This window comes from Arvicanthis niloticus, chromosome 14 (assembly GCF_011762505.2).
Source record: "Arvicanthis niloticus isolate mArvNil1 chromosome 14, mArvNil1.pat.X, whole genome shotgun sequence".
NCBI lineage: Eukaryota > Metazoa > Chordata > Mammalia > Rodentia > Muridae > Arvicanthis > Arvicanthis niloticus.
This window is the reverse complement of record NC_047671.1, coordinates 8,917,850-8,936,808: the sequence shown is the minus strand read 5'-3', so window position 1 is coordinate 8,936,808 and position 18,959 is coordinate 8,917,850. Positions and strand designations below refer to the sequence as shown.

The 18,959-nt window shown below is 37.7% G+C and overlaps 1 protein-coding gene across 7 annotated transcripts in view; it reads right to left on the bottom strand.

Annotated features, from left to right (window-relative positions):
• Positions 1 to 18,959, bottom strand: part of Atp9b (ATPase phospholipid transporting 9B (putative)) — a 192,133-nt gene that overhangs the window by 129,913 nt on the left and 43,261 nt on the right. For all 7 annotated transcript variants that reach the window (XM_034517990.2, XM_034517991.2, XM_076912372.1 and 4 more), the window contains exons 6-7: positions 16,995 to 17,053; positions 8,788 to 8,839 (exon numbers count right to left, since the gene is read on the bottom strand). In XM_034517990.2, coding sequence (XP_034373881.1) covers positions 8,788 to 8,839; positions 16,995 to 17,053 — 111 coding nt within the window. The remainder of the gene's footprint in view (positions 1 to 8,787; positions 8,840 to 16,994; positions 17,054 to 18,959) is intronic.

Below are 18,959 nucleotides of genomic sequence, written 5' to 3'. Positions count from 1 at the left end.
TTGGCCATGCTGAAGAGCTGTCTGTTTCTGGGAAAATACTCTGGAGTGTGTTCCAATCCCTTCTTGTAGTTCCTAAGAACCTAGAACAAGCATACAGCTTCTGCCCACAGGATGAGTCTGATCCAGGAACTTTCTTAGTTTCTGGCTGGGCTGTTGCCACCTTTAAAAAGCTGGCTGTCAGGCTCTCTAGTATTTCCCACAATGCCCATATTGAATATGAACTTTGCCTGGCTCTTCTCTAAAGTCTTCAGGTAAAGAGCACACCACTACCTTTTCTTTAATCCTTTTAATTATCTTAGCATAGGCATTATCATTCTCAAATGACTCTGGAAATCTGAGATCAGAATCAACTCTGAAGCATGGTTATAGATCAAGAGCTGTAAGAAGATTTTCCAACAGTGTGCTTTATCAGTTGATGTTACATTAAGGGACCTTCACCAGAGTATATGCACTTTGAAAGATTATATGCATAATTGAGTAAACAAACTGTTGTCCACTGTCAAACAGATTACATAAAGGAAAATATTCTTCACATACTGATTAGAAAAACTAAAGATAAGTAAAAGAAAAATGTGCTTCAGGTAATTCTAAAGTCAAATGTTTATTTAAGGTTGATTTTTTCCATCTTAAATGTGAGTATATATTCTGATGAAAAAGTAAACAAAGCTCAGTGCACTAGATACTAGTTTCTGCAAATAAGAGCAGATGAGATGGGGCTGGAGAGATGGCTCGGTGGTTAAGAATACCGACCGCTCTTCTAGAGGTTCTGAGTTCAATTCCCAGGAACCACATGGTGGCTCACAACCATCTATAATGGGATCTGATGCCCTCTTCTGGTGTGTCTGAGGAGAGTAATAGTGTACTCATATACATAAAATAAATAAATAATTCTTAAAAAAAAAAAAAAAAAGAACAGATGAGATGCTCTGAAATGTCTTTCATCTCTAACATGAAAGTAAAACCAACACACTGAACACTACAGGCACAATGCACATTGCAATCTAAGACCTCTGAAGATAAGCGGTTCAAGTCCTGTTAGATAAGTACAGACTAAGATGGATGAAAATGACTGACTTCCAGTAACTGATGTGCTAGAGGAAAGGGTGGCAGCAAAGACTGAAGTGTAGCCTATCCCAGAGTGGCCTATCTTACACCAAGACCAAGTAAGCAAATTTTTTTTTTTTTTTACCCAGAAAGCACTAGCTATAACTGATACTAGTTAAACCTCAGTAAAAATGAATTATTAAACTGGTCTGCTTATATCCTATTACAAACTTATGAATACTTGATTTTATTTTGTATAATTGACAAGAGTTGACAGGAAAGGACAGATTTAATGACCTCAAATTGAGATCAGCTAGTGTATGTGACACATTGAGAGCCACATCAAGGAATGATAAAGTGAGGGGACTATGAGGAATCTGAGGCTATCACAGCATAACAAGTCACCCTGTAGCACCAGCAGGCAACCTGCAACAGCTCTCGCATCCGAGAGCTCTGAAAGAGATGAGCTACTGTGGATGTCCTAGAAAAGAAAAATAGACGTTGACTGTGAATTTATGATATCAGATCTTTGGTCATTAAACTTGATTTTTAAATCATTTATATGACTTAATGACGGCATGAAAATTTTAAATGATAGACAAATCTTTCTGTAGAGATAATGTGGATAAGACAGTGTCACTTACCTACCCTCATCCCACTATAAGAGACAGTGAGGTACTGTACTGTGTTCCAAACACTTACACTATAATATTATCACTTAGATACAAGTGAAAAGGATATTGGCATTTATAGGAGATTGATGAAAATTGGTTCTAAAGCATTCATTTCTGCTAATACCACTAAAAGAGCTGTGTGCACTCAGGAGATATTTGATCTGATTAAGAACTGATGGAACAATTGATTAATTGGAATGTAAGTCATCAGTCACCAGATCCATCAACAGCTCCATTTACATTCCAAACAATCCAGTCAGGGCTCAATAGAATACTCTTATTAATACTTAGTCAGTATAATGCCATGGATTGACTTACCATGCTGTACTGACAAGCACCCAGATGCCATTGTTCAGGTCTAAACCACAGTGCTATACTTAGGACTCCTACACTGACAAAATTTTAGAACTTTATGATAAAAAAAATAATAATATTATTTTTTATGTTTCAAGTTTCTTAAACTTGAAACAAAATAAACTGTTAGTAAATAAACAAAAAATCAGAATGTTTATTTTCTGAAAATAATTAGACAATAGTGAACCTTGAATAAATTACTTAAGATCACACAAAAATGTTTTGCTGACTTTCATGTAAAATGTCCCTCTGTACCCCAGGGAGAAGAGTTACAAGATAGTATGAAATATAATTGCATGAGTAAGATCTAATTTAGTGGAAGAAGAGATGGTCAAGAATGCTATAATTGGATAAAACCTGGGATTATACAGAAACCCAGTGACAACCTCAAAATGAAGACCAGCAATCAAGAGTTGGGATATTGGAAACCAAAGAGAAAGAGTAATTGTGGTTGCTAATGAAGAAGACCTTGAATTGGAAGTTGCTCATCTGGCGGTAATGTGCCGCCATAAGTTCAGAACGAGAGAAGCTGGAAGCACACATTACTGCTCTATTTAAACTCTGACTATTATTTCAGTAAAGTTTTACAGTTAAAAGAGCAATAAATCACCAAGGAGTGTCTGAAACTGAGAATTCACAATGAAGGAAATTTGACAAAATTTCATCAAATTTGGAAGTTCTTTAGTCCATTTTGTAAAAGAGAGGCACAATAGAAAGCATTCTGACTTCTTCATTTGAATTTCACAAGCAGAAGGCTGTAGTAAGACCATAATAGGTTAAGTCAGACTACAACTACACAAAGGTCCTAAAGTCAAATCCACTAATACTCATGCTATAGATAAATATAGACATATACTGAAAATTATTTATATAAATAATACGAATTTAGTATCCATGTACACTGTGTATATTTCCCTAAGGTAAAGAAATGAAGATTCTCAAGTAGATTCATGACCATCAAAATACTGAGGACCACTTGTCCACAGACAGCAAGCTTCCCAGCATCATGGGACACAGGGCAAGATTAGAGAAGTAGTCATCAATTGGGCTGCTCCTTATCTGAGGTTAACACAAAATATCTCATCTGCTAATACTCCGGTGTTCCACTCATCCTCTGTTGACTCCCAAGGCCATGCAATGGTGCAGTGAAAGGGGAGGAGGAAACAGGCAAATTTCCAAAACAATTAGGAACCGAATAGTTTTAAAAAACGGTGGTCTCAGTCTCCAGCCTTTGGAGTCCTCCTCCTCAAACAATCAAAAAGCCCAGCATTTGTAAGCATTTGTCTCCAAACCTTAAGTACTGCATGCTGTTGACAATTTACTCCCTAACAAAATCTATATAATATTTTTCTTTTAAAGTTAATTGCCCAGGCCAATTCTTATATTTGGAATATATATTTTTGTCTGTCTTGCTTGTTTGTTATGACAGCATCTTACTCTGTACAGCAGTAGCCTGGAACTCAGTACATAGCCTTAGTTGGTCTCCAACTCATTGCAGTATCTCTGCTTTAGCCTCCTAAGTGATGAGACTGGGCTTTTTTGGTGTGAGCCTCCAGACCCAGCTAGAATGCTACTGTCTTCCATACACTTCTACCACAATCATTTATAATGTGTAAAAGTACCTCTCAAATGCAAATATTTTGTTTACTGTCTGAGATACTTTTCTACTGCCATGATAAAACACCATGACCAAAGCCTCTTATAAAACACAGTGTTAATTAGAAGCTTGCTTACAGTTTTAGAGGGTGAGACCATGCGCATCATGGCAGGAAATGTGCCAGGAGTCAGGGAAGCATGGTGTTTCAGAAGTAGCTGAGAATTTACATGCTGAGACATTGGCCAGGAAGGGGGGGGGGGGGAAGGGTTTAACCGGAATGGCACAGGCATTTTGTTTGTCTGTTTATTTGTTTTGTTTTTTAAAACAGGGTTTCTTTGTATAACCATGACCAAAGCTGCCCTCAACCTCTCAAAGATCTGCCTGCCTCTGCCTCCACAGTACTGGGATTAAAGTTGTGGGCCACAAAGCCAGCCTCTTGTTATCCCCTAGGCACTGAATGAACCGTAGAGGCTAATGTATTCAAACACATGGTCCCCAGTTGACAGTGATGGTTTGGAAGTGTGGTCTTACTGGTGGACATTTGTCACTGGGGTAAGTATTGAAGTTTCAAAGGCTCCTCTCATTCAACCCCTCTCCCTTTGCTTCCCACTTTTGTTCAAGATACACGCCCTCCGCTTCTGTGATAGCAACAATGCCCTCTGTTGGCTGCCATGCCTCCTGCCAGGATACATTGTTTGCCCTTGAAAATTATAAACCCAAATAAACTCTTCCTGCTAAAAGTTGCTGTCTTAGTCAGGGTTTCTATTCCTACACAAACATCATGACCAAGAAGCAATTTGGGGAGAAAAGGGTTTATTCAGCTTACACTTCCACACTGTTGTTCATTATCAAAGGGAAGTCAGGACTGGAACTAAAGCAGGCCAGGTAGCAGGAGCTGATGCAGAGGCCATGGAGAGATGTTACTTACTGGCTTGCTTCCCCTCCCTTGCTCAGCTTGCTTTCTTATAGAACCCAGGACTACCAGCCCAGGGATGGCACCACCCACAATGGGCCCTGCTTGCCTTGATCACTAATTGAGAAGATGCCTTACAGCTGGATCTCATGGAGGCATTTCCTCAAGGGAGACTCCTTTCTCTGTGATAACTCCAGCTTGTGTCAAGTTGACACACAATACTAGCCAGTACAGTTGCCTTGGCCATGGTGTTTTATCACAGCAATGGAAAAGTGGCTAAGACTCCTCTCAAGACAAATGGGAGAGTAACTAAGTAATAGGCGCCCAGATGAGGACTGGGGAGAAAGTGGGGTACAAGTGAGGGTAGGAGTAGGACACACAAAAAGGAGTAGGGGCACAAAAAAATGCCGAGAGCAAGAACGAAATGGAGCTAGAGAATGCAAAGAAATCCACGTGAACTGAGGGAGGTCCAAGGTAAAGAAGAGACTGGGTATCAACCAAAGGAAACACAGATGGAACTGCCTGAATGAGGGCTTCTGTGTCCTCGGTGATGAGGACTGAGTCTGACTGGGAGTGAAAGTACAAGAGGTGAAGACAGGAGCCATAGGAAAGCTTCTGAGAGGCAGATCAGGTCACAGAACAGCAGCTATGTGCCTCCTCTGCACAGCTCTCCAACGAGCAAAGTGAATGCAGAAGAACAAACACAAGGACCAAGCAAGTATGACAGCAGGACAAGGAGAATGCCATTACACAGGGGAAACACTTTATAAATCCTGCAAAAATAGTTACAAACTATACCACTTCCCCTTCAACTGCACAGCATAGTTAGACAGAAGGTCAATGCTGCAGACTGACTAGAGCTAACAAACAGCAAAGGAGCAGAACGGACTCCTGCTGTACAGAAAGCACGACCTAAGATACTAACATGCTAAAACATAACCTAGATTTGAGTGAGTCAAAATGAGACCACAGCAGAATCACCTAGGAAATCTGGGAAATTCAGAAATGTGGAAATGAAGCAACATAGTAATTACAAAACAAAAGATCAATGGTGAAATGACAAAAAATTAGAGAATACTTTAAGAACTATGAAAATAAAACTCAGCACTGTAATCCTTATGAGGACAATCCACAAGAGTGCAGGTAAAAGTTTATGACTGTAAACACCCACATTAAAACAGATCCAAAATCAGTAATCTAACTTTCTTCCTTAGGAAGCTATAGGCACAGGATCAACTTAACCAAAAAAAAAAAAGAAAAAAAGAAAAGAAAGAAAAGCAAAAAAATGATAGATGCCAATAAATGAAATGAAGAACAGGCAAACAATTGAGAAAAATCATTAAAACCCAAAGTTAGTTCTTTCAACAGATCGATGACATTGACAACCTTTTAGCCAGAGCAACAAAGGAAAAGGAAGAACAAAGCCAGGACTTACTACTGTTGTTACAGAAATTACTTGAGAAGATCAAGAGGGATAACTAGAGCACACCCACAATCAGAAAACCTAGAGTACACAAGTGGTAAAAAGACCACACAAACTATAAAACCCGATTCAAGAAAAAGACAATAACAGTAAGCCTTTAGCAAGGAATTAGAAATGAAAAATCAAAATAAAACAAAAGATCTTCAAAGGCCAGACCCAAATCACTCCCCAGATAACTTGTACCAAACATTTAAAGAATAAAAACTCTTCAAAGATTCTTCCAAAAATGAGGATGGGATGGAATAACCCCTAATGAGTGCTAAGGGCAGTACTACTCCAATATCAAAATAAAGGTCTCACAGAAAACCACAAAGCATTACAGAATTCCAAGTGTACCCTTTATGATTAGGAGTAAGAATCCTGTGAGAACATGGGAGATGAAGCCTAGCAGGATGAAGACCCTATGTTGAAGCCAGAGGGCTCCATCCTCATACATGCCCACAGCTAAGCAACTTGGCCTCTCAAGGACATGGGGCCTCCTGGACTCGAACACTGTACAGTGCTGCCACTGCAAAGGTGCCCAGTCAGGAACAAGGCCCACGACTGGACTGCTCCACAGGAGGCCACACCACACATGAGAGAGAGAAATGCTAGGGAAACTATCCTAATATTACCAAATGGAAAACAGAAGTAGAAATACTTTAAAAAGGAAAACTCTCTTGATAAATATCACCATTGCCCCTTCTAGTGGTAAGGAACTGGAAGTAGGTAACTGTTGGGAAATCTCCAGCCACAATAAAGGGAAAACCTGTCATCTGGATGCTTAACACTAGGAGGAACACCTACTAGTCTCTACAACAGCTCAACAACAGAAACAGATACTTACACCCAACCAATGGACTGAAGTCAGGGACCCTGGTGGTTGAATTAGGGAAACGCTGCAAGAAGTTGAAGAGGCGACCCCATAGGAAGACCAGCAATCTCAACTAACCCAGACCCCGAGATCCCTCAGATACTGAGCCACCAACCAGGCAGCATACACTGCTGATACGAGGCCCCCGAAACATATACAGCAAAGGACTGCCGTGTCTGGCCTCAGTGTGAGAAGATGCACCTAACTCTCAAGAGATTTGAGGGCCCAGGGATTGGGGAGGCCTGGTGGGGTGAGCATGGGGGGTAGGGACATCCTCTTGGAGACAGGGAAGGAGAGAGAAATGGGATGAGGAACTGTAGGAGGGCTGACTGGAAAGAGGATAACAACTGGACTGAAAAAAAAAAGATTAAACAATAATAATAATGTAATAACAAATAAACCAGGAACCCACACAAAATAACACAAAATAAGTAACAGCTCACAGGTCCTTTGGTTACCATGGATAAATTCTTTCCTGAGGGCAACTCACTCAGCACCGTAAGCAACGACAGCACTCTGCAGTGTTGCAGAGAAAGTATCTCTTTGGCATGACTTAAACATTCTTTTAGTAGTGTGCTAGCCTTGGGATGGAAAGAAGAGTCAAGAGTGAAGAGCATGTCCTCTCTTGGAGAGGATCTGAGGTACAGTCCTGGCATCCACATGGGACGGCGCATGGCTGCCTTTAATTGTAGTCTTCACAGGCACTGAACTCACATGCACAAACACACACAGACAGGCACACATAATTAAAGTCTTATTTTTAAAATATGCTGTTTACTCATAGACAAAACAACCAGTCAACTCTAAATCCAACCCCATCCTTTACAAATAAGATGCATGCTAAGAATAGAAAAAAAATCACAGCTAGTTTTGCAAATCATAAGTGTAATTCAGAAATGAGCTACGTGCATTCCTTGATATATTCCTGCATATAAAACCAGTGGAAAATAACTCTTTGCTAAATAAATAAAACTGAAAAGGTAAAATAGCAACCAAATATTACATAACACTGTTACTGAAATAATTAAGTTCTCAAAATTTTTATGAATGAAATTCCACTCAGAAAACTTTTCAAGTAGTTATAAACAGTAAAGACATCTTTTAAAATATCAATAGTTAAATGCCATTTACAAACAATTTTAAAATATTAAGAAAAACAGAGAACTTGTTTACACCTATTAAAATGAAAAGAAATCAAGCTAAGTAGGGTGGTATCTTTAAGGGAGAGAGAGGCACGCATAGTTCTGTGACTTTCAAGGCCAGCCTGATCTCCATGTCAAACACAGTTACACAGAAATACCCTGTCCAAAACAAAAACAAGCCAACTGTAATGGCTATTCCTGGTTGTCAACTTGACTATATCTGGAATGAACTACAATCCAGAATTGGAAGGCTCACCTGTGATCCAAATCTTGAGGCTGGGAGACACAAGTTTCTGACCTGGATCTTGGCATGGAGATCTTGAGGCATAGTGGCTATGAATCCCAGGTGATTAAGGTAAGGAGATCTCTGAGTTCAAGGTCATCTGGGACAAATCAAGTTCCAGATCCAGGCATGATGGTACACACCTTTAATCTGGGCCTTACCTTCTGCTGGAGACCTACATAAGGACATTTTAAGGAACGTTCTCCTTCACCTATGTGCCTTGTGGGACTGAGCAACTGTTAGATCCTTGGACTTTCATTCACAGCTGAATGGAAGTTGTTGAGGAGTTGGATTACAGACTGTATGTCATCAACAAATTCCCTTACTACATAGAGACTACCCATAAGTTCTGTGACCCTAGAGAACCCTGACTAATACACCAACCAATCAAATAAACATACTAAAAAAATTGGCAGTAATGTAAAAGAAATCATTAAAAATTACCTGCTTTTTCTGAAGTTCTAAGAAATACCATATCTGATGGAATTCTTTGGTTCTGCAAAAAAAGTAATATGCCAATTAAAGCTATATATTGCCATAATGTCATTACATCGTAGAAATAGTTAACAGAGACAATCAAAATGTTTAAAGTAAAACTGTACTAAAATAGCTATTCTTTCTAATTTTCATATAAAAACTAACATTTTAATTTACAATATAGGTGTTTTTAAAACAATAGCAAACCATATACAATGGCATTTACAGTTCTTGTCTGGAAAAGATTAAATATTATTATGTCCACAGCACCTTAACCATACCCATAACACAGAAGTACTGTCACATAAGAATTGCATCCTACTCATTCCAAAATGCCCTAGGCAAACAGACATGGCTGAGCCATGGCCAATACCAAGGAGCACACGGTCAGTGAGATCATTCATTATCTTGGATAAACAGATAAACGAGAAGAAGCAAATACAGAAAATGCCCACAATTTGAGGAACTATTTATTCTCTAATTAAACTGAATAGGATGTAACTAAAAATGCTGTGACATATTTAAACTTTTACAAGTCACTATTCAAGCATTTATTATTAAAAATTCTATGAATTAAAAATACTAAAGAAAAAAATCAACCTAAAGGAAAAAGTATACCATTAAATAATATTTCATATAATTTCACAAATTTGCATATATGCCATAAAGAAGTGGCTTACTCTCCAGTTCATAAATAATGAAACAAACACAAGTTAGTAGACATGAGATACAGCTGTTCCTTTCTAACACTAAGAATAAAGGTGACTACGTAAGATCTACAGATCCTCGGGTCACAGAAAAACTGAGTGAAAATTCAATAGTATTTTTAAAGGAAAGTAATAATTATCTGACAAGAAAATGAATGGAACAACCAAAGCCAGGAAAGCATTAGGAGGAAGATATATGAGCTCATGGAACACATTGTAACTCCAAAAGAGCAGAAAACAAGGGTGGGGAGCTAAAATAAACAATGTTTAAGGGCTTTATGATCAACAAGGTGTTCTTCAAACATACGGAGAAATGTGACAGCCAAGAATTGAACAAGACATACACAAGGACTAACTATAGCCTAGGAAAAGAACATTAGACCACAGTGACACACCTGGACAGTCAAGTATGCCAATGCCAAATGAGAAAATGCACAAGCAGACCCACTCATATGAGAATACCAGACTTATGAGAAAACTAGCACTGTGGGCAATAAGAAAAACAGTCTTGCCAAGAAACAGTCCTAAGAAAAGGAGAACCTAAGGGCATTAGTGGAGGTGATGCCTACCCTCCCCAGCAATGTACAAAAGAACTGATTCACATCACAATTAAAATGGTAAAAGTCAAAACAACAGAATTCGAAAAGTTGATGCAAATCAAACATCAGCAAATGACATTATGACTTTTATGAAGAAGGGTTTCTTCATCAACACCACTACTAACTATTTTGGGGGAAAAAACCCTCTAACTTTAAATGAAAAGATTACTAAATTAGACTTCCCTATAACAAAAACTGTCTATTCAAGTATGCCCACCTGGAAGGAAGCTGAAACCTGCAGCATATACTCAGTGGGTGCTGACCACAAGACAGAAAGGCCCGAAAACTCACAAGTAAAGAAAGGTCCACTCAGAAGAAAACACAAGAGACTTTCTCAAGCTCTTACCCAAACACTGCAGAAAGACATGTAAGCCATAACAGAAGTTACCGAGTTATTAGATATTAGAGAAATTTATATTAAAACCACACTTAAATTATTTTTAATAGCTGAGTAATACTCCATTGTGTAAATGTACCACATTTTTTGTATCCATTCCTCTGTTGAAGGACATCTGGGTTCTTTCCAGCTTCTGGCTATTATAAACAAGGCTGCTATGAACATAGTGGAGCATATGTCCTTGTTATATGTTGGAGCATCTTCTGGGTATATGCCCAGGAGTGGTATAGCTGGAAGTGCATGATGACAAGAGCCTGCCTGATATAGCTGTCTCCTTAGAGGTCTGCCAGAGTCTGACACATTCAGAGGCAGATGCTCACAGCTAACCACTGATCTGATCAAGGGTTTCCCAATGGAGAAATTAGAGAGAAGACTGAAGGAGCAGAAAGGGTTTGTGGCCCCATGAGGAGAGCAACAATACGAACCAACCAGAGCTCCCCAGGGTCTAAACCACCAGCTTGGGAGCACATAGGGAGGGACCCATGATTCCATCTGTACATGTAGGGGAGGATGGCCTTGTTGGGCATAGGTGGGAGAGGAGATCCTCGGTCCCATGAAGGCTGAACACCGAGTTGGGGGGAGGGGGAATTTGAGGGTGGGGAGGTGGGAGTGGGGGGAGGGTTGGTGGGGGCACATCCTTATAGAAGCATGAGGAGGGGGGATGGGATAGAAGGTTCCTGGATGGTGGGGGAAATGGGGGTAAGGGGATAAAATCTAAAATGTAAATATAATATCCAATAAAAATAAATTAAAAAAAAAGAAAAAAAAAACACATTTAAAGCGCACATATCAGAAAGACACACTGAAAATGCTAAGAATGCCAAGGTTGGCAAATATAAAAATACTGCCTACTTAAAGTATGGTAGACACAGCATTTCCCAGTCATTTTTATGATCTACCACAGGAAACATATTCATGCTTAAAACTCATTTTCCTTCCAGGTATTTATGTAGTAGCATGTGTGCACGACTGACAATGTCAAATGTCACAGAAGTATAAGAAGCAACCTAAATAGACACCAGTGGCAGCATGCACGGAAGCTGCCTGTCCAAAGATACTGCTAGTCCACTGAACCCACCAGGGACCAAGAAGCTATAAATTACAGACCTTTTTTTTTTTTTTTTAATAGTCTCATCACTATACTTCCATTAGGTCTACAGTGCAAAGACTACTGTAGCTTTGTACTATATTCTGAAATAGAGAAGTGTGAGCATGTAAAATTTGTAAAAATTATTTCAGCTATTCTTAGTCTCCCAGATTGCTATGCAAATTCTCTAAAGCAGTGTGTCCATTTTGACCAAGAAGTCAGCTGAGGATTTTAAGATGACCTAGCATCGATCTATAGGTCATTTTCAGAAGTACTGCCAACTTGCCAATAGGAACAAATGTACCCATGGGGGTTATTTCTTTAACATGTTTCAATCACATTCAAAACTTTGCGAGTTACAAGTTTAGAAGTTCCTCTGTTAGATCTATTTTAAATCTTTTATCCTTTGGATGCTAATGTGAATGGAGCTTTCAGATGATTCATTTCCTAAAACCAGTCTTATATTTTCTTCCCATGCTGTGCCATGATGTGTTGATACACAGTATCCTGGATCAGTTGTCCATTCAGGGAGCTGAACTACTTCTGACTTAAGGCGATCTTGAATGCAGATGTTACATTCTTGTAGAGGTTTCTGTATCAACAAAATTAATATTTCTTTGTGGCAAAGACACAGGAATTATATTTATTTACTTTGTATGTATACATGTACATGTGTATGCATGCTTGAGCCATAGCACCCATGTAAAGGCCAGAGTTCAACCACATAGGTCCAGGGATCAAACTCAAGTCATCAGGCTTGGCAAAAGACATCTTTTATCTGCTGCACCATCTTTCTCAATAGCCCCTAGGTACAGGAATTCAACTGCTGGATCATTAGATGGTTACAATGGGTTTTTTGGTTGGTTGGTTGGTTGATTTGGTCTTTGTTTTAGAAACTGTCAAGTGATTTTCCAGAATGCCTGTACCATCTTGCTGATGTTAATATTTAGTGACATCAGCATTTTTAGAAAGTATCTCTTCCAATTCCTACATCTTCCTGATAACTACTGAAAAGGGTTTTTTACGTGTTTATTTTCATCTGAAACTCCTTGGTAAAATGTTTTCTTAGGTCTTCCATCCATTCTCTCAGGTGAAAATCTTTTACTTCTCAGATTTAGGAAATTTTACAATCAATCTTTATTAGATTTATAGTACTCAGGTGTTTGCACCCAGTAATGACTCTGCAGTTTCTTTTTCTGTTAACATTTTATTTGTGATAGTAGGTTCTCTTCTTCCACCATGTGAGTCCCATGGATCAAACGCAGGTCTTCAGGCTTGTCAACAGCTTGTCAACCATTACCTGTTGAGCCATCCTACTGGCCTCTCCTACTTCATTTAGACTTTTTTTTTAGTATTTCACACATAAGTACTGTATTTACGTAATTTGTATAACCTTCTCTCTTTAATTTCTGCCCTTAATTTCTCTGTCAATCCCTTTCAAATGCATGACCTCTTCTTTACTTATTATTGATACATATAGTTTTATTATGGTTCTTTCAAAAAAAAAAAAACACCTGAATTTTAATAAGATGAAATTGTATTTTGTAGTATACATTATTTTTTTGGTATATAATCTAAGAATTGTATTTATGTCTAGATTCAAACATTTTTTCCTGTGATTTTTTTTTTCCTCAAAAGGTAACATTTTACATTAAGCCCGGGATCTTCTTTTTAACCTATGGCTGCATTAATTTAATCTTTGATTGTTTCCTTTCTATTTCTAATTGCTTCTTTTGAAAAGTTACTTGTGCATATCAGGGTGGGCCTATTTCTGGGTTCTTCATAAGGTTTCCTGAGCACGCGTTTCCACCTCTCTCCTACTTGCACTATACTGATTAATGTAGCAATGGAATAGGCCTTGGCATGGGAAGAGAGTCTTCCCACTGTGTTTTTCCTTGTCAAGACTGCCTTAGCTATTACAGAGCCTTTCCAACCTGGTTTTAAGTAAGACTATCTGTGTTATTTTCTTTAAAACTGTGATAAGAAAAGAATGAAGTGAGAAAAAGGAAAAATAGAGGACAGGAAGGGAGTGGAGGAGGGAGGGGAAAAGATAGAAGGAGAGAGGGAAGGAAGGAACCTTCCTGTGGCTCTGACAAGACCTGTATCATTGGCTGCAATTGGTAAATGTTTGTTCAAGATTATCTTGTCTAGTTCTTTTGTTGTGACTACCCTCCCTCTGGTGTCAGTACACCAATAATTCTGGACTTATAAAACAAGGGTGGGTTCTACCTTATTTTCTGGCAATTACTATAGAAAATGGATGTCAAATACTCTTTAAAGGCCCAAGAAATAAATCCGTATCTGGATATTTCCTTTTCAAGTGTTCGACATTACTAATGCAAGTTCTTTGTTGTTTTTGTTTTCTTTTTCATTATTCTACTGGACATTTTCCTTGACACAAACAAAGCAGCTCCCTATTCCACATACCTTTGTTTAATTAATTTTATATGGTACATTTTTCTACATATTTTCTTCACCCTGCTCAAGTAATGAAGTTAAGGTATTTTGCTTGTCAATGAGATAAAGTGCATGTCTTAAATGCTGTGTTTAGAGAATTCACAGTGAAAGTGATTAGTTAGCATGTATCATTTATTCTCACATGTGTCCCTGGTTCTTATTTTGTCCTTCAAAGGATGTCAGCTGGGTCCTTTTCAGGAATCCATCTTTGCTTCCTTAAAGTATCCCAGAATGCTTCTATTCATAGACTTTCTATCATAGACAGTTCTGTTCTGGGCATGATGATATACACCATATACTAACTAACTCATCAAATTTAATTATAGTAGAAAATAGAGAAAAAGATTTTTTCTCCTTGCTTCTAGAAAAAGCAATAGTTCTTCCCTAAGCTAGTTCTGAAGACTATAGTGTAAAGGAACTAGTCTCTGACAACTTTACTTGCAGTCTTGCCTGCTAGGAGTGGTTCCTGGCTTCTTTCTAAACGCCAGATTGACTTAATAGATGTCACATACATGCATGTGACTTCTGAAAGACTCTAGTTCTACACAGGTGACTAACTACATATGTGTAAAGACAGGAGACAAACTATGCCTTTTTTTCTTCATTTAAATACAGGCATAAAGGTATTTCTGACTCTGGGTAGATAAATTTTTTTTGTTTACACAAATAATGTATGCGTCTTTATCTCATTTCTATTAAGCTCTAACACAATCCAGAGCATGGAAGCGTTCTGCACATGTTTACATTGTTGCATTCACATCATGCTTATTTGTTTTAACCAAGATTGCTTCCTTTTGGGGGGCAGGGGGTTAGAAAAAAGAAAACCAGAAAACTCTTGCAAATGGGTTCTTCAGAAAATTATACCTTTAATATTAGGACCTAACTTAGAAGAAAAGTTAGAACTTCTAGTTTCCAGCCGAGAAACATATAATGCAACATGTCAGGCCTGTAAGTTAATTCACAGAAGGGAATTGTAGGGATGGTTGTGCTACTTAATACTATCACCAAAGCAACACATACCATTATACTCAGATGAAATCTAAGGTAAATTAGTGGCAGAGTGCTACCTAGTATGCATAACATCCCCAGTACCAAACTAATTAATTAATTCTACAAGTGAACACATAAAGAAGTAGATTTCATGATTAGTGGCAGCATCCAGACATTCTGAAAAATGTACTGTCAGGCCATTAATATAAGAAAAATACTTAATCAAGTAATTAGAATTAAACATCAAAGTGAATTCATATTACCACCTTAAATTCTTGTATGGACTAAGCCTTAAACTTTTTTTTTTTGGTGGTAATGGTAGTAGTAGGTGGTAGCAGTGGTGGGTGGTACTAGGGTGATGGCAGTAGTGGGTGGTAGCAGTGGTGGGTGGTGGGTGGTACTAAGAGTCCTAAACAAAGCATTGTATACAAGTGCCACATCCCACGTCCTAAGATACAATACTTAACAAAAGGCATGAAGCTCTTCCAGATTCCAAGAATGACATAAAAAATTATAATTAACCTAATCTGACTTCAAAAATATCAACTCTATTCATAAAACATACAATAGCTTACAATTCCCTACAAAGCCTACATGTTGTACAGTCACTAACCTCTTCAGCTATTTCTCTTACTTGTAACAGCTTCCTTCCCTTTTAAAATTTAACATAAAGTATAACAAAAGTTCAGCAGTAGAATGCATTCTTGGCATAAAGGAGGCCCATAGTTCAATACCCATAACCAACAATAAGGCAAAAGATGAAAATGCATATTAATCAATACAGAAGAAATACAACCTATGACAGAAAGAAAACACCTTAACAAAATCTGTATGCTTAAGAGCTACTAAGTCATGTACTTTGTCAGAATCTATCCTTTAGAAATGTGCAAAGATATAAAGAGGATCACTATAAAACTAACAACATAATAAATAAACAAAGAAGAAAACTTCTAAAAAAAAAAATCAATGACTGCAAGGCTAGTAACTCCTGGCATTTATACACTGGAGCACTGCAGACTTCTGTTTCAGTCTCCCATGCATGCTAAGCACTGCTCCACAGTGTAAAGTCAAACCACATCCCTGTATACAGAAAAACAGTAACAAGAAGATCATTTCTATGGGAAGAAGATACCATCAGTCTCAGGCAAACAAGTTGCCAGCCAACAGCAGACTGAAGACAACTCTGGAGGAAGCCAAGTGGGAATTGACCCTGGAGACTTTTAAAAGTCAACAAGGAATTTCAAGAGAATACAGATCACAAAGTAAGAATATTCTCAGAGAAGCTATGTCCACAGCACTGACATCAGGCACCTGGGTGGTGTGCAAGGTGCTTACACAGCACATAATGAGGAGGAGACAGCATACCAGGAAGAATCTCTTACAGACAGGGACAAATGTATGTATGGACTCTTCTATATCACAGGATGAGACAAGAATAGCACTGCAGAGGAAAGCTCTGACCTGCGTACTGCCCATCTATTCACTCTCCAGACCACAGCAGACCTGACTGTCTCTGTGTCTTATTTGCTCTTTTCAGAACAGGGCTGCTTCTCATTATGGCCTAAACTTTCACTCTCTTTAAAATGTAAACCATAAGATTTGGAGTCAATGATTGTGTATAATATGGCCATGTAGACAAGTAAATTCTTAAAACTGATGTGTAATTATTAACACAATGCTGAGGTCAAATGAGATACACTAAGCAATTAACATACTCTTAAAAGTATAGCTTTACCTACAGACATTGAAATATACAGTAGCAAAATAGAATATATAAATATCTACATGTAGTTAAAACACATCAAATCTTACACAAGCACATTAAGAATTAAAATACCTATCACAATAGTTCATTGAAGTCAACATTACTTGTAATTAAGCTAATGTTAAAGACTGTTTTACATACAGATCTAAAATATATTAAAAAATGCATCAACCTTTTCCACTATGATGAGGTCTCCAACTTGTATGTCTGAACTCTTAACTTGAACTTTACCTTAAAAACAAAACAAAACAAAAAGAAGTACAATCAACCCAGGGAAACAAAAGTGTACCAGATAGTAACTTTTAATAAGTAATAATTTAAAAACATATCTAGGGCAAAAAAAAAAAAAACAAATTTTAAAAAACTAAAAGCAGAAATGTATTCTCATACTTTCAAGTTTCATTTTGAATATATATAGTCACACATAATTAATCTTATTCATAAACTATCAAACACACAGAAATAACTACCCACTAACAACAACAGAGCAAGGGTTTTCTTGTGGTCATTTAGTAAGGATTACAAGTGGAAGGCTCGTCACACAGTTCTTTAGTGTTTCAGTTCTCAGTGAAGTTAGCAATGATCAGGAACGTTGCAAAATAAAATAATTTGGTGACTGAAACTGAGTGCTATGGAGATGTATATATCCTTAATATTGCGAATTACACTGATTGACAGAAAAAGTAAAGGAACTTATATGTAAAATCATCACCAACACATTGTTGTATTGTTGTATTGTATTGTTGTTGTATTGTTGCCAACGCAGGACAGAACTGAAAACCGATAGTTTTCATACTCCAAGTAATTTTTCTATGTACATATTGAAAAAATTCTTAATATCTATATACCCATCCAAAATAGCTATTTATAAAGATGTGTGTGTTTTATATATATTTATACACACACACACACATATATATATAATACTTAAGTATCTACAAAATATTATCTACGAAATGATGTTAAGCAGATAATCTGAAAACTTGGGCAAATCACCCCCTCCTCCTGTCTCAGCTTTTCTCTGCCTTTTAGGACAAGCAACAACCCAGTAGGTATGTTTCCATAGCTACAGCTGTATCAAAGTATCAAACTAACAGGTTTGTTTGCAACTTTTACATTCGTTTTCCTCTGACTATACCACGGTCAGAGCTCTCGCCAAAAATATAACCAGGTTTTATACCAGACTTCACTCCTCTCAACTTCTAACAAAGCCTTATTTCCAAGTCTACGTCCAATCAAGCAGAGTGTCACTGGCACCACAGTTTTCAGAAGAGTTGCTTTGTCTGGTACACTGTACAACCTAGAAGGACTACAATTACTTTATATTCATAAGACAGCAATGTTCTTTAGAATTATATGTGAAACAATTTTATCACAGCTTCTCAGTCAGCAAGTGTAAGTCTAATAACAGGCAAGAAGCCCAACAGAATTAGTTTTTTAATCACTGCAGCCATGGTCACGCTAAACTTCCAGTCAATGCTGTTCTCACACTAAGTATGAGACAGCAAAGCCTGCCACTGACTTGTTGGCGGCTCTCTAGAGAATCCCTATGCTGTCTTTCAATTCCACTGTCTTTCCTAGCCAGCCAATTTACTTTGCCTACTTCTGCCTTTCTGTATTTGGATTAATACACACATTTAAAAAATGAAAAAAAAAAACTGTAATTAAATGATATAGCATAGTAAAATGTCAAAAGCATTTTAAAATACAGGAAACATACCCATTTTTATTCTGTTACACTGCCCTTAAGTCCCCAAAAGGTTGGCTACTTTACTGTATGGTAACAGACATGTCTTTTAATATTTAGACATGCTGCAGTGACTACTCTTCATTTCTATGCAATCAGTAATTACATGCTTAAGGGTAATACAGTAAAGTGTCAAGTGTTCTCAGACATTAATAATTCTACACTATGGATCAGAAGGCTAAGGTGGTCACAGTGTATATATCTTTTGTGTCCATCACCCTGTCAAACACTAAGGCAGAAGGACCACTGGACCACAGACATTCGAGATAAGTATGAGATAATGGAAAAGCTATCTTTTAAAAACCAAACTAGAGAGGTCTAAACATTAGTCCATACAGCATCTACCCAAAATCTCTTTAGTTAAAAGTTCATCCTTTTCATATTTTGAAG